Below are 23997 nucleotides of genomic sequence, written 5' to 3' on the forward strand. Positions count from 1 at the left end.
TTGTAGATTTTTCTTCGTTATCGAATCGTGGGAAAAACACGCGCGTGCACGGCTAATGTAGCGGTAAAACTTGGCTCGCGGCCGCCATCGCCGGCCGTTTATAAGGCCCCCAGCAGCTCCAGCAGCTTCGTCAAAGACATGGGCGGGCGGTCATATGTAGAGAGATATGGGTATGGGCTTTGCCGCATGCCTCTGCTGCTGCTGCTGCTGCAGTGGCTGCCTTGGCCAACCAGTTTTTAATGATCAAAAAACCAATAGCCAAATCAGCGCCAGCGCCGCTGAGAGTTCCTTTCCTGCACAGTGCTCCGAACTGGGTCACACATTAGCCCCTTCCCCCATGCGGAGTCGCCCGCTTGGAGTCTGGGCTCCAATACAGCTCTAAGTGCTCGATTGCGAAATTCTATGCTTCTAATCGTTGTCTCGTTTGTTTGTTTGCTTTGCGCCATTTTTTTGGTGCATTTTTCAGCGCGTTTTAATGTTTTAATTGACATGCAGCCGCCGTTGGCGTTGATTTCGTTGCCCCGAGTATTTTCATGCTATTTTTCCCTGCTCTGATTCCGCGCTGCGTTTCGCATTTCGCAGTGGCAGTTGCAAGCGGCGGTTTCCTTTCTGGGCACCGCCAACACATGGACCAGCGCGTCCAGTGCCCGAATGAGAATTTTGAAAAACATTTCCCCAGAAGCGTGGTGTTCATTTCATTTTGACGGAGCTCTGCCCGCAGCTCTGTTGAATGCGTTTCAGCTTTTGTGCATTACTTTGTCTCCCTTTTGTCCCCCCTTTCAAAAGGACTCATCGTCTGTTAGTGTTCAGTTAGTGCATCCTGCAATGGTATCTGTTTGTGTGGGTAAATTTATTTAAAAGCCAGAAGGAACAAATTTGTACAACCCTATAAGATTTCTTTCTGAACAAATCATACTCAAAAGTATAGATGTATTTGAACAAAATACGAAATAAATGTCATTCCTTGTGCACTTCCGACTATTTATAAAGCATCATTCAGATTACACGGGAACAAAAAATAAGCCTGTAGGCCAAGTTAAGTAGACCTTAGTCCCCTGCAAAGAATTTGCAAAAACTGTTTTAAAAGTTAAAAAACCGCCATTTGGTGACTTCGCGAACTTTAATCATTTTGACACTCGGCTTCTACAACGCTAATATCTTCAAATTGATGGGTTGTAAAGAGACACCTTACCATGACGACTGCAACTGAACTGAAGATATATCAAGCTCTCTACCATTTTTAATGCTTCATCTACTTTTGCTTGTATGGCAAGGCCTGTTTTAAACAAACTACTAATCATTAAAATGATCCAAAGAATAACAAAGTATATCATAATAAAATTATATTATACTAAGCAAAGTATGCAAGGCTATAAAAGTATTCAACAAGCGCTCGATCCTTAAAGTATGCAATGTTTTTATTTAAATAATATTGAAACATTTTAATATCTGAATCAAAATTGATGTCCTAGGGATCAGAAAAGGAACCACTGAAAATATTATTTTTACGCATTTCATTTCCTATTAAAGCTTGGACCAGATAATACATTTTTGCTAGCTAGTCATGTTTTTATACTTGTTTTTTTAATTGTTGATTTTTCCTTTTTGGGTGGCTCCTCTGCTTTTACCTTACGTGTTCAGCAAATTCACAATCGGATCAAAATTCATTGAAAAAGGCAGACTTTCAAACAACAATTTCATTTAAAAGCAACAAAAAGGGGCCGTCCGTTCTATGTAAACGCTGTTATTTCTCAGATATTGCCATGTACGCACACACTTTTGAACAAACTCAATTTGCAACTCGTTTCATGAATTAAAATGTTGGGTTGAATATTTAAATTGGAAACTGCTGCTGCATCGGCAACTTTCTCTGCTTTGTCTGCTTTCTCTAAGCGAATTAAAATGTTTACTCTGCGAAATCTGGTCGACTTAAATTGTGATAAATATTATGTTGAATGGCATTTTGTCGAGCAAACATTGCCGAACTTTACAATGGAACATTTCATTTCATTTAGACTGGTTTTTGTTTGGCTTTGGCTTTGGCATTGTTTTATTTTGTGGCAGTGGCGAAAGGTCAGTTAACCCGGCTTAGCCGGGGCCAACCCGAAAGACGACTCTCGCCGGGAGGACGTGTCATGTATTATGGATGCGGCCAATGCGAACTTTCAACTCCCTGAACTGGCAGCAGCTTCCTAAATGGCCCAGCATTCAAAATGACATTTGCGCCACATCACACCCGAGTCCAGTCGAATCGAGTCCGGGAGTACTCCTGACTGCTGGCAATGCATGCGAAATTCGGTGAACACGGCAAAAAAAATACGAAGGAAAATGAGAAAAAAACACTGCCTGATGCCCTAAACCGATGTACCATGTAAATAGTAAACTTTGTAGGCCGTGCGACAAGACGGGGGAAAGGCCACTTCATCGAGGACGGTTGGCGCGGAAAAGTGTGTCACCTGCAGGGTCGCCTCTCTCCCATTGCCCATTGCCCATTGCGCAGGTCCTGAGAGCATCTCTCCGCCGCCTGTTGGTGTACGCTTCCGAACAGCTTTCACCAACGATGGCGATTTCCTCAGAACATCCGAGGATTGCATGTTCAAAACGTAGTCAGACGTTGAAGCGCGTGGTCGTCGAAAGTTCGTCCTCCGGAACATTCAAGAGGAGTACAGGAAAATATCTGTGAAACAACAACAAACTAGAGCAGCAAACCAGCAGCGGCACCAGCAGCAGCAGCAGCAGTCGACGAAGGAAATTGTGAGCAATTTGTATTTTAGTATATTTTTACGCGCGCGTGGTCGTCTCCCTGTCTGTGTCCCTCCCTGTGTGAGTGTGTGAGTGAGTCTTTGAGTGTGTGAGTGGGCGATGATGATGAGATCCTAACTCGATTCAGACCGTGCAACAGAGCCACATCCAACAAAAGAAGAAGCAAAACCGGAGTTAAAAGTGCAAACACAAACAAAAACAGGATAAACTTTTGCTTTTTGAGGCAAGCAAATATTTTGAAAAAAGCACCCAGCTTGAGGAAAGTGAAAAGCAATCAAAGTAATAAATGAAGTGGCAGCCAGCAGCAAGCAGGGAGCAGTACAACAAAGTAGAGGGAAAGCCGAAAGGAAGAGGGAAATCCACAAAAAAATCAATGCCTTTTTAGCAGAGTTATACGCTACGTATACGTGATATGTACCAAAGCCATAGCCAGAGCCATAGCCAGAGCCATAGCGCCAAGGGCGGGGAAAAGCCAAATAATAATAAAGGAAATTCTCACGTGACGCATAAAAAAGCAGCCACAAGCACAGCACACCAACAGAGCCAGGCACACAACCCACACACCAGACCGACACACAGATACACCTACTCTACCTGCCACACAAATTGAAGTTGGCGAAACATATTTGCGCAGCCGGGTGGCAAGGAAGTAGGAAGCATATGATTATGATGAGGCAGTGCTGGAGACATTTTGGGGCAGCAGGAGGACCCAAATTGACAACAGCTGGGGGGATCGGGAACATTCAAGGTGGGCAGGGGATGGGGACAGGTGGAAGATTGCCTTCTGCCACATTTGTTGCTGCCAGTTTGCATACATTGAATTTAATGAACTGCCTGGCCCGTATCGGTGTCGGTGTCAGTGTCGGTGTCTGTATGTGTGCATCTGTATCTGTGTGTGTTGGATTTGCTTTTAATAATTTAGCTTGCTCGGAACTAAATGACGCTTTTAAAGTATGCAACGTCAGGCGACCCCAATATGCGGCAAGCGGCAAGCGGCAAATGGCAAGATGTGGCAGAAACCGACCAGAACAGAACAGAAGACGGAAAAGACGCAAAAGGAACAAGAAAACACGAACCATTTAATGCCCCTTCGCACCCTCTGCTTGAGTGTATGTGAGTGTATGTGCAACCCCGAGTGGAGAAGGGCAGGCATACTAACACACTTCGCTTGGAGGACTACGTCATCCTAGCCCAGAGCCAGGGGCAGAGGCAGAGGCACGGGCACAACCCATAGCCAAAGCCAAAGCCAAAGCCAAAGCCAGAGCCAGAGCCAGCAGCCACACCATCAGACCCTGCCAGGGGCTGGGTCGTCACATTTTCGCACTCACAATCACATCGCGTGGCACATAGGCCCGTTCTGGCCTCCACACAGAGAGTGCCACAGTTCACTACCACACATGCACAACGGGGCGAAGTTGTACGGAGTCGAGGGTTCCTCCTTCGGATCGATTTCGGGGCAGCACAGACTTTGCGGCAGTTGCAGTCTCGCTCGGTTACTTCGCTTAGTGCTACACGGAAATCTGCATGTGGCATGCGGCATGCGGCATGGAAGGGCCCCCCAGTTGGGGAGTGGGAAAGATGGTTCGATTGTCGGGATGGAAACGTCATCAAATCGTATCGAGTCTATAAATATCAATATATATATATATTACCGATTTCCGAGGCATAGATGAAAGGGCTGCAGTAAATTTCGACATGATCCGGCAAGCACCGGCATGACCCTTGACCTTCGACTAGTGCCATGTGCCTTGTGCCATGTACCATGAGCTCGTTTGCCCATTTATGCTTCGATTTCTAAGGCCTCTACCCACCGCAGACCCCCAACCCCGCTACCCGTAACCCCACCTCCGGCCAACTGCAAAATCATTTGCCATCAAAATCGCATGTCGCTGGCACGAGGGGGGAAAACCTCGTAATACTCGTACAAAATAAACCAAAAAAATGGGAAAAAAACGAAAGCAGAACCAGATCCACAGACCAGAAATCCTTGTCGCACAGTTTGCGTTTATAATTTATATTGCATTCTTCTTCTATATATTCTCTTGTTTTAGTTGCGCATTTGGCCTTGCCTTTGTCCCTTTGTGACTGTATCTGTACATGCATCTGTAGTTGTACTACTTGTATCTGTGCCTATGGGCCTATATCTGTATCTTCTTCTGTGTCTGTGCCCCGGCGTGTGCCTGTGTCTGCTGAGGAGACCTTTAAGTATGCCCGCTGGCATTTTGGTACTTTCGTTCAGCTCGAGGGTTTCCCTGCTTTATGACTATTAAAATATGCAATTAAATACACACACACACGAACACGCACATGTCTGTATGTATGATCTTTGAGGGCTGTCCCTGCCCCATTTGTGTGTTCTTTAGGGGCGCATCGTTGAAAATTGAAATTTTGCGCTTATTTATGGAACGTCTTGAGACGTTGGCGTTGATTGCCGTAACGCCCCATTGCCTGGTACATGACTATAATAATGATTGCCATTTTTATAGGCCAACGTAGGAAGATAAATTGTTTGTGGCCGGCGATGCCGATGCCGATGCCGCTGGCCGGAAAATCGTTTTCGTCCTTCCCCGCTTTGAAGCCTTTTCTTGAAAGTTTTGTTGCCCCAGCACGAATGCCAATGAAGGGAACCGCATTGGCTAACCCATTTCCAGAGATGTACAGTCAGCCAGTCCGTCGGACAGAGTCAAAACCCAGTGAAGTGTACACGGCGTATACTTAATATTTTGGGTAAATGCTTCTGGGGGATGTACATGTATGTTAAGTGGAGGGCACCGGGCACTGGCATGGGCACTGGCATGGGCACGGGCACCCCTCTGAAACTGTCAACGCTGTCAGGCGACATCTCCCGCTGCCGCCCGTAGGCGCGGTCCGCTTAATTGCTCTAATTAATTTGACTGAGGTGAGTCTGTAAATTGCGTTTAACCTCCGCCTCCCAGAGGCTAATGTGTGGCCGTTCTATAAGTAGCTTGAGCACAGTACGTGCTTACGTACGAGAGTCCATCTCTGGGGCTTAGACTATGGCTCCACCTCCGCCGTCTAGGCCAACCAATTGTGCTGCGGTCGTTTGTTCCCATTTTGCTGATGACACAGACCCGAGGAACTCTCATTATGACCCCCGGAACATGTGTCAGAGTGTCTCCGGACGGGTCTCTCTCTGTGTGCCTGGAGCTGCACGTGTCGAATATTAAAGCAAACTGTACAAACAGTTGTTGCCACATTAACCATGTCATGGCAAGTGCATATGCCAGTCTATGCCATGCCTCTCCATCACCCCCATCCTCCAATCCACGTCTCTCCATCCCATACGTGGGATTGCGTGGCATATATTTATTTCGTATTTAGAGGCGCCATTTAAGTGACCGATGCCCGACTTTCGGCACTCGCGAGGCGACATTTTGAGGGGGCACTTATGGATTAAGCGGGCAATCGCATTAGCCGACGGCTGGGGAACGTTGCTATAAATGTGTGAAAGCTTAGTGCCATATGCACACTCACACCCGCGCCCGCGCCCGCATGTAGCATGCCACCGCTCTGACGTATCCCGCCCAGATGCGCCGAGGGGCAAGGCTCTGCCCACCTGCACCCACGGCGGTTAAATATTGCAGCAGTTTTATGCGATTTTCGAAACGCCATCGAAGCGCAGCCACATCCGTAGTCGCATCCGTTGCGACGCAAAAAAAGCAAAGATATGTACGTGGGGCACTGCCTTTAGTGGGTGACAGGGGTATACCGTATTCTCGGATTAATGGTACATGGCAGAGAACTAAAGGGGATAGCAATTTTCATATCGAGTTGCAAAATAAACTGCGTCCATTAAATGTATATAATATTCAAGAGTTCAAAGAAGTAAACCAGTTGAGTATCCCCATGATAAGTTCTTTTTGGGAGCTAAAATGATTTGCTTTGAAATGAGGGGTATTCCACAGTTTAGAGCAATCTCTGTGGGTGGCACTCGCTTTTACCATATTTATCGCCAGTTAGACGCCGCCACTGGAAAAGTCCATTAGGAAAGGGGGAAATGGGGCTGCGTGGTTGTGGATCCATTGTTGATGGCTTTTAGCATGGCATGCGAATTTAATGGCTCTGATTTTGTTTTCTCTTTTTCGGGAAATCGAGTTTCAATTGGGTCAGAAAATCAACGGCAAGTGGAATTGGCACACAGAAGATCGAACGTTGTCTAGTATGCTACAATGCTTTTCATTGATTTCGTTCGTTTCCTCTCTCTTGCCACATTATTTCCCACATTGCCACAGACATAACAGTCTGCCACCATTTGACATATCTGGTTTTCCCGATCGCTGTCGACACGCCTCGTTGCGTGCATTGCAAACTCATTAGTTAGGATCATGTTCGAGCAATTTTCAGATGGCTGCACACCCGCACACAGGGCTCTGACTAGCGGGGCGAATGCATTGTGTGTGGTGCATATAAGTGGAGCCGTGACTGCCACAAAATATTGTATATAACAACGTCTCAACATTTATTTATAATGTGTCAGGCGGCAAAGGTTAAAAGTTGCCCATCGACTGCCATTCTGCCCCAGCTCGAATCAATTGCAGAGGCAACTCGATGGAAATCCGCTTACATTGGACTCGCTTTCACTTCCCTTTCGGCGGTAGCGCTGGGGGGTGATTCCCAGAGCGGAAGCGGAAATGCACAAAAGGCAAAGGGCGAGACGGCCGTCGACGACATGCATCCGCCGCGCTACGCTTCGCCTTGCCTTTCCTTGCCTCGCAGCAAATCTTCAGTACTTATCAGGGTGTCTTTTGCTGCTGCTTTTTTAGTTTTCCTTCCTTTCAGTATTTTGTGGTATACCCGTTCTCGGTGCTGTGCTCTTCTTGGCCTAGTGGTGGTGGTGCTGGGCTAATTGGCTCTGTTCGGTGGGGTTGGCACTTGAGCACAAAAGTTTCAGTGCAGGAGGCCGATCTGGAACCGCTGCTTGCCACGCCATGTTTCGTGATTTTCTTTGATTCCAGTGCGTTGTTTCAGAGCCCCCCGCCCAAAGGCCGAACCATGGTCGGGGCAGTGCAGGAGCTGGAGCTGGAGCTGGAACCTCCGGCAAACGCCTACTACAACGTGTACAACTCACGCCATTTCCGCTTGCCACTCGCCTCCATGTTGTCGTTGTCGTTGTCGGTGTCGTCCGTCGTCGTCACAGTGCCTCATGGTAACCTTTTGTTGTTTGGTTGGCTGGTTTTGTTTGTTTGTTTGGCTGTTTGTTTGGTTGCTGGCAATACTTTATTGTATTTCGCATTTTTCGCCATTTTATTTATTGCCCTTCACATGGCAACCAAACCAGGCCGAACAGCAATCAGAGGCCAAAACCATCCATCCATCCCTCCGTCCACCATTCTACCATCCACAATTCTTGAGCTCAACAGTTTTGCTGCGCTCCAAAACAATCATAATTCATTCATATACATACTCTTAGGAGTACGCCCTGGCATTCGTACATATATCCACTTAGTCATCTGGAATTCCCCCCAGCAACAACAACAACAACAACAGCCCCCCTCCTCCAACAACAACAACTCAATGAAATGCGAGCCAGAATTAATTCATAATGAGGAGCCAGGAATTCTTTTGGTTGTTGCATGCCCGTACTCCTGAGGAATGGCGTTGCCCTGATGGGCCATTTGACAACATGCGATATTTAATTGGGTTTTAATATACATTACATACACACAGGCACAAAGGCACACCGCCTCACCGACTCTTCGACTGGGGGGTACATTTTTGAAATATAAAACTAAAACCTAATGTAATCCAGCCATGAAGGCGATGCGATAAGCGATACCCCAGCCCAGGGACTGCGACCAGCAGTAAATCCACCTAAAATGGATCGGATTTGTACGTGGGAGGGGGTTCAAAATATTATAATTAATATATGTATGTGCTTTTACCTTGTTGGTAATCCCATTAGGAAGCTCAAAGGAGCGTGCAACTTAATATCAAATGTAATTCAACTGCAAAACAAGTTTTGTGTACAACAAGGGGCAGTCCCTTTTGGGGAGTGTTCCTTATTGAAGGGAAAATGAGAGTGCACCTTCCATGATGAGTGCACGTAAAAAAGTTTTCGCAGAAATTTCATTAATTTTCCCATTTGCACCCTCACACATCAGCATTTATCTAGCCTCCAGGGACCGGGCATTATAAAAGTCCATTCATGGAGTCCGTGGCCACAGAAATGCAGCGCACAAAGTGAGCAAAATGAACAAAGGAATTCAGTGTCATTCAGTGGCCTGTAATCGATGCGAATCGATGTTTTTACCATTGATTGCTCAATCGCCCATTTCATTTGCGTTTAATTTTTCGCCCCGGGCTTCCATTGAAATTCAATTTCCATTCAGATTCAGATGGGAATTGTTCATTTGTCACACTGAAAGACGGTTAGTAGAATGAAGGTGGAGAAGAGTTTAAAAATTAATTCGCAAAAACGATCTAGCGCGGATTTTTTCTGTGATTTATTATTCATGCGACTTTATTTATAAATTACGCTAAAAGCAAGTAAATCCTTTGAATTTATTTCAATGAGATAACACAAATATATTTTGGATGAGAGGAGTTCCTAAAAACTGGCAAAAGTGTGCGCGTAGTTTATATTCATTAATTTTTTCCCTCTAATCCCTGACTAAACCATTAGTTTCAGTTTGTATAGTGTCTGGCATTAGAAAATTAATTGATATGAAAAATGGGAATTAGTCAATGTGCAATAATTCGATTCGTTTGCTCATGATTAAGAGCCAGTTATGGTATGCATAGAAATGTTTCATTCGATGAGGTTCTAGAATCACACTCACATAATTTGGTAGAGAAATTGATTAAATTAGCAATTGATTTCTCCGATCGGATTGATTTAAGCCAGCTCCCAGATTGGGAAAGCGAACCTTCGAGTATCATTAACATAGTCAAGATGAAAAGATTAGGCCCCACAGGGATTATTAGTGCAACAATTGACCACTATTCAAGTACTTCTAAAACACAAAATATGTTCTTGGTGTTGGCATATCCCTTTTAAATCAATTAATCCAGGCCAAATCGATTTAACCAAATAGAATTGAATGGAATGGAATGGAATGAAATGAGGAAACTTCCAGTTGATGGAATCATTGATTTTTATCCCGCGACTGGATTAGGACTGGATGATTGTGCGGATTCAATTTGGTGGCTCTTGGCCCCAAATTGAATGGTAGCAGATTCCATTAGTTTGGCTGGATCTTGGGGCCCATTAAGAGCCGACCAAACATTGTCGCCTCGCCATTCTGTGTGGGTGGCAGTCGGGCCAATTGTTTGGGTTATCCGTCTTCGTCTTTGGGTCTTTGTTGGGGTCTGTCTATGGCTGAGTGTGCTTCTGTGTGTCTGCCAAATGCCAAGCAATTTGTTCCATGCATATAAATCTTAAGAAATAATTGCAGCAATGACACGCACATACATACATCAACCAGAGGAATGATTATAAGGGGCATAGATTCCGGCCTTGATTGGTTGAGAGGCGCTTAAAATATGCGAACTAAACTGTATTTTGGCTTGGCTCTCTAGATTCTGCACTAAGATTCGCCATCTCTCTCCCATCAGCAATCAATAAAATTTAGCATGCACTTGTATCTGTATCTGTATCTGTTGGATGTATCTGGTGGATGTATAGTATAGAACACGACTGGCTCTTGGCCAAAGTGCGTTCGTTTTGGCCGCGTCTCTGAAAAGCTCACTTGGGCTCGCTTTGTTTGCCCTCGCTCTCGAAGCCTTTCGCCATTGTTTGGCTATGCCCAGCGCATTGTTGTTGCTGCAAATACACACACAGATCCATATATAAATATACTCGTATGGGTGTATATATAGACACGTGTGCATAGGCACATGTGTGTCCTTTGCCATTGTTTGCTGAATTTATAGCACGAATTTCTGGATTGGCTCTTGGCGACTATTTGCAGTTTTATTTTTGTTTTTATACCCATAAAACCTCGTACGCGCCTCGACCAGCTCTCAAAGCCTCACTCAGACAACGCGCTGGCCGTCCTTGAGGCTTATGCTAAAACAATGGCTACTCCTGCTCACAAGTATTTATTTGCCCAACTTTAATGCCACGTATGGGAGGGGGGGGATATGGCAGGTGCCTGCTTTATGATTTATGCTTGTGTCATGTTAATTAGCACGATCTTTGGCTGATTTGGGCTCGTGTCTGTGTGCCTCCGACACGTTGTCGCATGTGAAAATATTCCCCAAAAAAGAACACAGCACACATTTACACAGTGAACCCTGGCACAAGGGAATCACACTACTGAAAAAGACAAAAAAAAAAAGAGGGGAAAAGGGAAAATAAGTGGTCTTTTCAATCTATATCTAGTCTACGGCTTTGTTTTCAATTTCCACTTCGTTGAAAGTGGAAGGGTAAGAGGCTTAAAGTTTATTGCGTCATTCATGGCATTATAGATATTTCTCATTCTCCACTTAGGGGGCTTATAATAGTTTATCAGGCTCCTCCTACAGGTTCTGAGCTAGAATTATAAAAATTGTGACTGTTCTGAGTGGTCACAGTGAACGAAAAATAATTAAAACGAAACAAAGAGAGGAAAAACCAAAGGAGAGAACAGAACAACGAACCATGAAATTCCCTGGAATTAACTATTAAGGACTCTTCCTAATTGATTTCATTACGCTCGTAATTAGTTAAGAAATTGAACTTGTTGTTGTTGGAACAAGGTTGGATAAGGGTGAAGTTGCATCGTTTCAAGCGAACTTTCACTGTACCCGCAGAGTCCTGGCAACATCCGTTGCTGTAGCAGATATTATGGCTGTAATTTCCTTGTGTTTCGTGGCTGGCTTTCATGTGCCAGGCATTTGTCCCATCAACGTCACCGGCCCCATTCTCTCGTGCTGCTATCATGCCATCCCTCCATCCGAGAGCTGGGGGCACGTCGTGCGGCAGACTCGTCGTATATTGCGTATACGCCCCGTAATGAATACTCTTCAACCAATTGACAACGCATGAATTTATGAAAAACGACAAACAATTCCTCCGGATGGGCAGAGGGCCCTTGTCCGGGGCAAGGATGTGGAACGGGTATAAATATGCAACATGTTTCCTGTACATCATTCCCGCCTCAGTGCGCCTGGTGCGTGCCTCGTGGGTTAACGATTTTCGTTCCGTTTCCTCTTCTCGGGGCTTGTAACCATAACCGAAACCGACACTGAAACCATATCGTAAACAGGGCAGACCCAGCTTAACCCAAAATATACTCGTACTTTTGGCAAAAGTTTCTTATAGGCGCTGCGGCATAAATAACAACCGAATGCGGATGCGGATTTTCACTGTTGGGCTGTAAAATCCTGGCAACGTCTCGGGGGGCATTTATTCTCAAATCAGCACCAAAGCTGGCTCATTTGGCTTATAACCAAGGCCCCAGGCACTGGAATTTCCACTGTCAAGAGCAGCCAGCATATAAATAATTGTGGATACATATATCCCTTCTTATGGCTGGATATTTTTTAAATAGAACTGTGGACACATGAGAGTGTGACTACATGCAAAATCATTTAAGCAAGGCCTAGGATTAGGTGCATGATGATTATAAATGACCCGGGCAAGAGTTTGACAGGTTTCGAGTGCATGTTTTAGCCAGATACATATATGTACAATCGCGTACATACTCGTATATAGTATGTCCAGAGCACATAACACACTTCAGACAGTGTACGCTCATGTGGCATGCAGCAGTGTTTCCACATTCATTGTTTATAATCGCTGGGCAAACAAGAGGCACTCCACACGAGAGGATGAGGAGCCACAACATGCGTTGCATGTTCAAGTCCATGATTTATTCATCAGCTTCCCTCTCTCTGACTCCCCCACTAAAATGGTGTCCATGGCAGCCGTCGCACGCAAATCAGCCCCACACCCTGCCACCACCAATTAAATCAAATTATTGAAACGAGTTTTAATTAAATGCTTTTCACTCTGCCCGAACAATGGGTATATATATTCTATATCCTTGATCCCGTGGGTGGGTATCCTCGCCTAATCCAATTAACTCTCATAGACACACAAATTTGCCGTCAGTCAATTTAGTTTTCAGTGCCAAAAAGCCAGCCCTGACCCTTACGCCCACACCAACACCCACACCAACACCCACACACCCACACCGAAAAACACACATCCGGATCCGGGACAACTATCCGGGGAATGGGCGGCGTCACCTGTGTGTCAATTCTGGTTTCAGTTACAGACTTTTGGTGGCACTTTCGGAAATTGTTTCAACAACGGTTTGTAATTTCACACGCCGCAAAGTGATTAGCTCTGCTTTGTGGCAACACCCACACCCACACCCATCCCATTCGATCCCCCAGCAGCATTGATTGAATCCCCAAACTAGAAACCGAACTAACCACAAACTCATTTTCTACTTCTCTCTCTCTTTGGCAGGACAGGGACTTTGATGTGAAACGGAAGGGAGGCGGCGATAGAAAGCGAGAGACAGGAAGGGCGCCAGAGGGCCAAAGGGCAATTGAAGGGGAAGGAGAGGGGAAGGGAATAGTGTGCAAATTGATATTGCCGAGCAGCATGGATGAGGAGCACGACGACGATCAAATAATATGAGATTAGATGGGGCTTTAGAGCCCCGGCACCGTCACGGTCACGGTCACGGAGCTGCCATCCTCAAGGGCCGCTTCCATGGTGTTGCCCCACTGAGGCGCGAGACGCGTGAAAAATGTGAGACAAAGCGAAACAAACAAGCTGACGAAGACGATGATGCAGCCACAGATGCTGAGTGTTTGACCAGCAGCAACAACAACACCAGCAGCAAGAGGACAACAATCAGCAGCAGCAACAACAGCAACAACTGCCACTGGCCGCTGGCAAACAAAGCCAACTTGGACTTCAACTTTGAGGGCATCTCCACGGCAAGAGCAACAGCCCCAAGAGCTGGAGCCCGGGCCACTTCTTTGTGCGACGGAAACGTGAAACGCTCCTCCATTGTCGCCACCCTAAAAAAGCGTGCCCAGCCATCGTTAATGCTAATGGCCGCCACTGAGGGGCCAAAGAACCCCATTCCGAACCCGGACCCGAATCCGAACCCGAACCCGAAGAAAAGCATTAGCATGGGCAGGAGCGGGAGCGGGAGCAGGGGCAGGCGCCAAGGCATTGGCCCGGCCCTGGAGCGAGGTTGGGCTAAGGAATGGGATTTGGGCTTGAGCCGGCACTGGAGCTGTGACTGGGGCTGGGGCGCTCCCCTCAGCACGTTTGTCCTGTGCCTGATTTCCGTCATTGCCCTGCTGCCGCCTCTAACGCTCGGCGATGACGGTGATAATTTCTTTGCCGTAAATGCCTTCAGCGCGGGACCGGAGACGACAACCCCAGAGTTCGGTAAGTAGCGCACGAAACCCTCCATCCATCCATCCTTCCATCCGTATCCGTATCTGGCAGATAAGAATGCTGCAGCAGGTAGTGCGGGACTATACTTGATATTCATCCTAGGCGTAGGCTGGGCTTTTGCTAAAGACCGCACTGACGTCATCGAGGCTGCCTTGGCCATCCTTTGTTCATTTCGCTGGAGGGGCTTCCATTGCAATTGCATAAGCTGCATTTTTTGCTCCTCAGACACAGGGCAGCACACAGTATCTTGATGTAAGAAAAAGCACTGGTAGATATAAATAGAAACCAAATTTTAGAGACTCTGAAACGAAGCGTTCTATGGGCTCTGCTAATTCTAGAAGTGCACATCTTTTTCTATAAGCATTCCATTCCACTTCTTGGTTTTCCTTGAACCACTTTTCAGGGTTCATTTAGTACATTCTGCCGCGTGGAACAAAAGTAGTTTTCTCATTCACATATCAAAAGTCCCGTGGCCCAAATGGGGGGAAGTTTTTCATGTAGTAGCATATCTTTCGGGGTGGGCTTATAAGCCAAGTTCTCTTTAATGGTGGGACCCTGTTCTGTTAATTATAAATGTGGCTCCTAATGCAACGCTGGCTGTTTAATGTCAGGCCATCAGCCCGTCTGACATGTGCAATTTGTACTCCGATTTTTTGGGCCCCAGACTTGGGCCTTTGAAGAGATGCTGGGCCTGTTTGAAAAATTGGCTGAATAGGACCTGGCCGGCAATTGGGTAATCTCTTTTCGGTGAGGCCATCAAAGGTTGGCCTGGGGGGTCAGGGACAGGGACAGGGACCCGCACCCTCGTCCGTGCCGGGTAGCCCGCACCCAACCTGGAGGCCTGCCGGCGGTCGCCACTTTGTCAACACTTTGAGAGAATTTCCTCAGTGCTGCAGTGCCACGGAAACCAAATAAAGCTCAGCTGCAAAAAAAAAGAAATGTAAGCAAAGCTGTGTGTGGCATGATGCTGCGGCATCAGGCGTTTTCATCTCTCTTTTGTGGACTGTATGGAAAGGGTATGTGGGGGTCGATTGGTGCCAGGCATTGAGTGTGCAATCCAATAAGGAATATCTAATATGGAAAGGCTTTAAATATGTATGCTCGTAAATAAATTGAAGTCTGCGAACTGGGGCGATAGTGCCGTGTAGATTCTTACCTTTTCAATCGCTCTATATTCAACTTGTAAATTCTTAAGCATGCTTTAAATTATTAACTTGAGATTGCATTTTGTGCTAACATTGTAAAGAGTATCGATTTACTTTACAAAAGATATCAAATGGGACGCCTTACAACAGATTGTTTCATGAGACTCGATGTTATCAACATTAAAACACAGTGGCATACCTTTTTCCCAATTGAAGATTAGTTCAATCAAATCTGAGCCCACTCAACAAAGGATACCGAGTTCTTTCAATGAGGTAACCCTCAGTCGATCATTCTGGCCCTCTCATTATTCACATTAACATTCATTTTTTAGCATTTTGCTGAAACTAAAGCTCCTATTCATAGTCAGAATGCGGTGCATTTAAAAATAAACCGCAAGCAAATAGACTCTCGGCCCCCATAACAGGCTCACACAAACGCACACTGGCACACTTTATTACACACACACATGCACTAGGGGGAAGGGGGGACACGGGGACGAGTGAGCAAGCATCTAGAAAATGGCGCACCCCGTTTGTGCATGAGCAGCCATTTTGTTTTGTCTTTTCGCTTCCGCTGGCTTAAATGTCGACCGAGGGCGCATCCGCTCCACAGCCAGCCAGTGTCGATCCCGCTCCCCGTTATGGTCGCGGTGCTGGTCTTGGTCTTCGTTTGGGTGTCTCAGTAATTATGGCAGGAGTATCAACAGAATTAGTGAGGCAACGGCTGGCATATACGAGTGTGGCATGGCGTTGCCATTGCCGTTGTTGCGGGGTTAACTTAACCCTTGACTGGGGCTGAGATTTTGCACACATTGTCGGTGGCAATCCCCCAGCCAGAGTCGCTCCCAAGAGCTTAATTAAGATGTGAAGGGCCACAAACTCGACTCGCTGCCAGCTCGAGCATAGGTGAGTGTGTCTGTGCCTGTGTCTGCGGCAGGCCATGTTTTCATTCCATTCAACGTTAATGAAGGATTCGCCCGTGCCTCCTGGCATATGGCTGAAGTGCAGCGAAGACCAAGACACGACCCAGTCCGCAGGCACTCTTAAGGCCTCTCTCTGGGGGAAATGCAGAGACACGGGCAAACACCACACCTCTACACACCTCTACAAAGCTGGCTCTGAGCTGCTCTGTGCTGCGCTGCTCTGCGGCTAAAGAATTTACATTTTAATCTGGCTGTAAGTCGCTGGGGGATTCCGAATACATTTCACAAAGTTTCTTTCCACTTTTCCACGTTTTTTATTGATATGCACGGCGGCAAATCGAAAGTTTGTTTCGGTTTCATTACAGATTTCTCACATGGGATTAGTCAAAACAGACACGAGCCGAGTAACCCACAGTCCTTTCTCTCGTCTCTTCCCCATAGATTATGCCAGCCGCGGAGTGAAGAAGTTTGGGGACAAGTGCGATAACACCTTGGAGTGCGGTTTCCCCGGCTCCATATGCGATCCCAAGAAGAAGTCCTGCCAGTGCACCGAGGATCTGGCCGTCACCAATCACTATGATAAATGTGGCAAAGGTAAGGTAACGGGTGGGGTGGGGTGGGGTGGGTTGGGGGACTGTCCGCCCCTGCTTTTCCGGCTTTTCCTGCCTTTCCTGCTGTCACTCTGCCAAGTTTTCATTAAAAATGGCAGTGAAGAGAAATTGCACTGCCAGCTAAGTGAAATCCCCCAAAGCGTTGTCTTGATTGTGGGGCGCAGCCACAAATTCTGTAAATTAAAATAGAAAACTTGGCAGCAGCAGCACCAGGTAGCAATATGGGTGACGGCAGTAGCAAAAGTGCAACTAATGCATGTTTGACGTAATTATAATAGATATTCCCCGGCTCCGACATCTGTTCAATGCTGTAAATTAAAATCTAATTGAGGCACATTCCCACTCCTGACTTTGATGAGCACATTTATGGCTGGGTGCTTAACGAATCCCATGACGGACTGCTGTACTGTTGGGTGTTACCCAACTGATTTCCATCTCCTCAGCAACTAATCCCCGTACAACCCGAGCATTGTCTGCGCGTCTCAGACTCGCCCCCTTTCTGTGGGGCGCCTTCTGTGATAATATTTGTCATCGGAGTGGACAAACACACACAGCAGAGTCAATCCTCCCCAGCCATCGCCGTATCGCACTTCAATCAGCCATTAAATCAATCCACAAACAGTCGAGACAGCGAAGAAATACTTTCTGTGATATGGGTGCCATTTGTTGTTGACCGTATGAATCATGGCGGGTCCGTCCGGACAGGACGGGGAACTTGTCCGTTGCCCACTCATCCCATGCCCATATGTTGCTCTCTTTTCGTTTTCCAGAGGCCGCCGTGAACGAGTCCTGCTTCTTCAACGAGCAGTGCGAACAGAAGTACTTTCAGACGGAGTGCCGCGACGGACGATGCGCCTGCCGCTTCGAGATGTCGCCCGTTTGGGGCAAGGATGGCACTGTGGAGTGTGCAGGTCGGTGCAGGCTCTGCCGGTCAGCCTACAAGTGTCCATGTTAATGGTCGATGTGTGTTTGCTTGCAGGGCGCCAGGACAAGCGGGGACCCGAGACCTACATCGATCCGGCCATGATTGGCGTGCTGGTAGGAATGGCATTGATGTTTATTATTATTTGTGTCGTCCTGCGATTGTTTAGCCAGTGAGTAAATTGCAATGCAAACATCTCCACCGCCCCACACCGAAAACCAACGCCACTTTCAGTACTCGAGCTTCTTCCATCTTGGCCATATGCTTGCCCGTCCAAAAGGGGCCCTGAACTGGGTCAATGGGGCTGTCGATACTTCGATGGGGCTTCATTAAATTGCTTGATGCTGTTGCTTTTGCTTTTCCTTTTCCTTTTGCTTTTGCCGCTGGCTATGCCGATGGCCGGTTGGCAAGCGATACATAAATCGAGCACCAATTAATTTCTAGTCTAATAAACTGAATTTCTGCATTAATTACGAGTGTATGCAAAAGGCAAGGGCAAAGGCAAAGGGCAACAGCATCCTCATTAGCCACAACCACCAATCACCAACCACCTCCCAGCTTTGGCACCCATCAACCGCCGAGCTTCTCGTGCCCATCCAAGAGGTGAAACTAATGCCTCCCTGCAATCTGCCACCATTACAGAGCCCGCTGGCATGAGAACCGGACCATCTTCAATACGCCCAATCCGCGCCTGATGAACGTCTCGCTGCTGCGCGACAGCAAGCTGCTCCACGGGCAGGAGCGACGAGGCTCCCGGATGTCGGTGCGCGCCCCATCCCGTCAGCCCAGCATGGCCTCGCTGCGTCCGCACTCGCCCAATCCGTCGCTAGGTAAGACAGGTTTGTATCCACTTCCATCTCTAAGGGCACACACACTTGTCCATCTCGTCCGGCCTTCTTCCGAGTCTTTCCATTGTACGGCTTTGATTTGTTCTTGATTTTGGTTTGATTGTTTTCTGTTTACTGTTTGATTTTTGTCGGAAACTTGCAGAACTTTCTTTTTACAGCCAAAAAATACAACGAAAAGAAAGAGAAACTCAAAATATTAACTCAATCAATCAATCAGTCAGTCAGTCAATCTATTGATCAGTCAGTCACCCAACAAGAAACAAACAAAATCACTGAAAACGAAACTGAAACGAAATCTCTCTCTGGGGAATGTGTTACCTCTGAAGTGGGGAATGTGCAAAAACATGGCAGAAATAATAAGTGTGATTTTCGATATTAAAATAGATAACTCATCATACTAGGTACGGGTACAATGACGGGCACTTCAATAGGGATTCGGTTTGAAATCTGAGAGTAAAGGAATATTTTTGTGGAAGGAATGGAAAGATGAGGGTATGTTTATGAAAGTATGTAGATATCTTTACTATCCCAGCAAACCAAACGCTCACAAATGATATCACATACGAGTCAAATGCGAGACTTAACCCGACATAACGCTCGCATTCGGTTCCGCATATGATAGAAATATGATACTTGTGTCGTTCAGTTTGTGGCAGTGAAAGTATCATTTATGATAGCGCGCAAAGGAATAGTTTGCGAGCCTTTTGCGATATCGTTTGCGAGCATTTTGCGGAACTCTCGCAAAAGGCATGTTTGTTGGTTTTCTGGGATATTACTGAGGTATCCATCGTACACATCGTATCCATCGTATCCATCGTCCACATACATGTGGAACTTAATTACTTAACGATTTATTTAAGACAAGCATAAAACCATCACTAAATTGTTTTCCTTTACCTATAAGTTGACTCTTCAGTTGAAATTTGTTGTGAAAAAAACATTCCCCATAGATGAAGATGGAGCTAGTTCGCTGGGCCGCACTGTCGCCGGGTATCTGACCATATTGGCAGCCTTATCCAACATCAACAACGTTCCGAAATGCTAAACGCAAACGAAGCAAGACCAACAAGCTCTTTAGGGGCTCAATCAATTTGACTGACAGTTTAAGAACCGTTTTATTCGACGCCTCTCGCTGCCATTGGGGGGGCAGGCCCATGGCTATTGTTGTTGTTGTTTTTGTTGTTACTGCTTCTGGCCATTGCTGTGATAATTGTTGTTGTGCTAAGCCCAGCGGACAGTTGTCTGAAATTACCTTTTTTTGGGTTATTTTTATTCTTGTTTGAGTTTTGCGCCAAGTCCCCCAAGCCCAGACCAGACCCCAAACACCCCAAAGACCCCAGAAACCGAACCCATCAGGACACGATGTCGCGTGCCTTTGTGAAAGCGAAATATTAAACGTATCCAACCCGCTCATTCCCTCCACCGCCCACAAACAAACGAACAACAAAAACCACCAAAAACCAAACTTAAACAAAAACCGACACCGATACCGCCACCGCCACCGTCACCGTCACCGCTATGTTGAAACCACCATCGACACAAACAAAGGACGCATGATCCGCTCGAAGAGCAACACTCGCTCTAGTGATTCACGTGTCAGCGATGTGTCCACCTGCTCCCGACTGCTGGAGCACCCGAGCGCCGCCAACCAGCACAACATAGTCCACAGTCACTTTCTGCCCTACGTGCCAACGACCACGGCGGCCTCAGCCTCAGCCTCAGTATCAGGCACAGCCATGACAACGTATGCTGCCTCAGCCACGCCTTCACCCACGCCCACAGCCAGTGCATCGCCAGCGATGCAGCCAGTCACCGCCACCATCAGCACCACCTATGTGTCATCGCCGGGGGCGGCGCCAGCCTGTGGCCGAACGATTAAGTTTTAGATCACAAATAACTATACGTATCACAAAGCAAAAAGCAAAAAGCCAAAAGCCAAGAGCAAAAGCATCCATATCAGGGTCCAAGAGGTAGGCAGTCCCAGTCCAAATGTCCAATCCAATCGATCCAAAAACCACCCAAAATACAGTCGTTGTAGTGTAAATTTGACGTCTTGTTAGCGAAAATTGTAACCAAAGTTGTACTTGTACTTGTAATTGTACTCGTAGTTGTTGTACTCGTTGTTGTCGTTGTTATCCTTGGTTCGAAATGTTATTGTAAACCTAGTGTTAAGCTGTAGCTGAGAGTAGCAGTTTGACTATTACTCCTCCTACTACCAGTACTCCTGCCACTTATACAAATACAAACCTGTAGCCAAGCCAATACTCCACTCACACAGATACCCATACAGAGAAACATGAGCAGACACAGATACTCGTACAAAAAGACACGTAGATGCCATCCCGAATCTGCCATCGAACGCTTTCTCTCTCTCTTTCGAACACTATCTGATCCATTGACGCATCCATTTTGATTTGAGTTTCCTTCCGCTTCAGTTTCCTTCCTTTACGGCACGGCTCTTATATGATATATGACATATATAAATATAGTTTCCTCAACTGGCTTTCTTCCATATAATTTTATATATTTACAATATAAGTAGTGAGGGACTTGAACTTCTCCTGAGTTCGAGTCCTGAATCAGACACTTTGCTGTTGTCCCGTGATGCCAAAGATAACTTCCCCTTAAACGGTTATCTGTAGTCTGTAGACTGGGGTCCTTCCCTTCCATTGAAACTAATGGTTGTCCGTCTCCCACACAGGTTCCGATGAACACGGCAACGGCAGCAACGCCTCGGGCACATCAGTGCGGTCCAATCGCAGCAATTCGGTGGCTCCCGGCAAGATTTCCCATCATGAGCGCCACGGATCCGCACATCGCCAGCACCACCCCCATGGACACCAGCAGCAGCATCATCACCAGCAGCTGCAGCCCCAGTCGCAGCCGCAGTCGCCGCAGGAGCAGGCACTGATCACCAACATCACCACCAATCCGGTGGCCGAGAGCGTGACCGTCGAGATCATCGAGCCGGGACAGAAGTAGGACGAGCAGCAGCAGCAGAAGGAGGAGGCAGAACAGCAAGGCGAGGAATGGAGCATGGTATGCTAGACCAGATTAATGGCGAACTCTCTGACACGAACACTGAACACTGAACACGAATTCGAATCGTCGATATACGAGTAAACACACACACACATACATATATGCGATGTACTTAGTCACGATATATGCACGCGATAATAAGGCTGGCTCCCCCGGATGGGCGGGGCTAGGCCCGACACTCACACATGATGCCATTGTTAGACTCTTTTTGACACAGACAATTTTTGCAATTAGTGGAAAATTTTTGAACCAAACCAATTATATACTTATTATATATATATTGTACGAAGCATATAACAACTTTTGCTGACACCCTCACACATACACCCAAGAAAAGCAAAAACAAAAACAAAAACAAAGACAAAAACTAAAACAAAAACAAAGAAAATGCTAATGAATTACTAACGATATATGCATATATAGCGAGCAAAGCGTACATTGAACAGATATACGCGACTACACCGTAAAAAATATTGAAAAAAACCTTGCATAACAAATTCATACTAATCTTTTTTTTCAACCAAAAAAAAAGCAACAAAAAACAAACAAAGAAAACCAATGAAGAAAACTTTATTCATTTATATAAAAAATATTGTAATGCAGTTGAACTATATTCTAAGCTTTGGGTTGAAGGAGGCTTTAGGAAACAAAACAGAGAAAGACCCACTAGGCATAGAGAAACGAAACCGTAGAGAGACCCTAGTGTCAGGCACTCAGATCTCAGATCTCAGCTCGTAGCTCGTAGTGTTCTATAACCAATCAATCTCAATTGGTGTGACGTGACCCCCTTTTCGCGGAGGGTCAGTGCGGAATCATTGCCAAAAACGAAATGAATTCGGATTAAACCAAAAGCAATTCGCTGATACAACGCCTTATCTATACTCGTAACTATAGTGACAAGCCGACTCAGATCGCGACTGAGCCACGCCTCCAATTGCCGCTCTAGCTCCCACATATGGATGTTAGCCCAAGATGGAAATGGTAGGAAACCAAGATGAAGAAATATTAAACAACCTCGGGACCATATTTTATAATCAAAATATGCGTTTCATTGCGAAGCACGCACGTTCAGATTATCCTTGTTTTCAAATTTCATTTCTCTCGCTCTAGGGATTGAGAAACGGCAAGATCGTACCTATATTTTTACCAACTTTTTGCCAGCAAAAAAAGAGCAAAAGTCTTAGGGAACACACAGACACACACACAACACAAAATGATACTAAGTATAATGAATATATACAATTAATGCTAGCAGTACGCACACACCCTATACATAGAATCTAAATTGACTTCCAGTCGAATAATGCCTATTATATTTTGACCTAAGTTCTACTACTACGACCCTGTAAACAATTTGTGCTAAATTTGGTTTAACAGCAATTTCCACCACTCACCGATCGGGATCGAGGCCGGGGGGGACCTGGGATTGTGCATTGGGCTAGCCGGGAATAGGGGAAGATTTTCGGGTCTGTCCAATGCAGAGTTCGAAGCGGTGCCCGCTGAAAGATGATCTCCAAGTTATAGCCATAGTAGATATAGAAGTTTGAGATCGATAAGGTTTAGTTGTTGCCCCCAGACACCATGGAAAAACAGAGAACTCTCATTTGCTTTTGTGCTCAATCAAAGAAGCTTAACTGTGAGAATAACAAAACGAATACAAGATACAAATAACTGTAGAGCAAGAAAATAATCTTAAAATGCTTGAGAACTCTAGCTAAACAATTAAAATTAGTGTAACTCTAACGACGAACAACAAAAAAAAAACAAAGCAAAAACCAGAACAATTTTATTAAAGCATCGAATTTTTCTTAAAAACCAAAAAACAAAAAAAAAACAAAAAAAAAAACTTATAATGATCGAGCAAACAAACAATCTTATTTCTAGGACAAGAAATCTAAATACTTATTTACATTCCAAAATGCGTTCAATAAAAACGATTTGGTCCTTGGAATTTGGGGAAGAATTTCGAGGATCAACCCTGTTTTTAGTTTGGGAACTGCAAGACATGTAACATCTAAGCACCAGAATAGCAACTAATTATAGTAAATGACATCACTGATTTTTCTATTTACATCAAATACCGTTTGTTGAAGGCAGACCTTAAGCGAATTTTAAATAAGCTAACTCGATGAAGAGCGATGAAGTGGAAGAGAATATTTTAAAACCAGTTATATACATACATGAATATGCTTTATTTACTTTAATATATACATTATATACACGAACAACAACTACATACAACTAATACTATATATACACTTGTATTAAAGTTCCGTGAGGGAACAACCAACCAACCAAACCCAATGCGATAAATTCATTTACACTCTACCTAAAAGTCGAAAGGAAAACAAATTTTATATCTCGTAATGCTA

General features: G+C 45.7%; 1 protein-coding gene across 5 annotated transcripts; it reads left to right on the top strand.

Moving 5' to 3' along the window:
* Positions 1-13183: 13183 nt before the first annotated feature.
* On the top strand, positions 13184-23448 carry jus (julius seizure). Of its 5 annotated transcripts, none has more exons than XR_004469738.1 (7): positions 13184-14125; positions 16644-16796; positions 17584-17724; positions 17793-17907; positions 18378-18574; positions 20132-20553; positions 21285-21417. XR_004469738.1 is itself a non-coding variant. In XM_033381680.1 (6 exons), the coding sequence occupies exons 1-6, from the start codon at positions 13354-13356 to the stop codon at positions 21563-21565; spliced, it is 1659 nt and encodes a 552-aa protein (XP_033237571.1). In that variant the 5' UTR covers positions 13184-13353; the 3' UTR covers positions 21566-23448. The 5 variants fall into 5 exon arrangements, 3 of the variants coding, with proteins under 3 accessions (XP_033237571.1, XP_033237572.1, XP_033237573.1); XR_004469739.1 differs by having other exon boundaries at positions 18378-18565; XM_033381680.1 differs by lacking the exon at positions 20132-20553 and having other exon boundaries at positions 21285-23448.
* Positions 23449-23997: the final 549 nt, after the last annotated feature.

The sequence above is a fragment of the Drosophila pseudoobscura genome, chromosome 2 (assembly GCF_009870125.1).
Source record: "Drosophila pseudoobscura strain MV-25-SWS-2005 chromosome 2, UCI_Dpse_MV25, whole genome shotgun sequence".
NCBI classification, from domain to species: Eukaryota; Metazoa; Arthropoda; class Insecta; order Diptera; family Drosophilidae; genus Drosophila; species Drosophila pseudoobscura.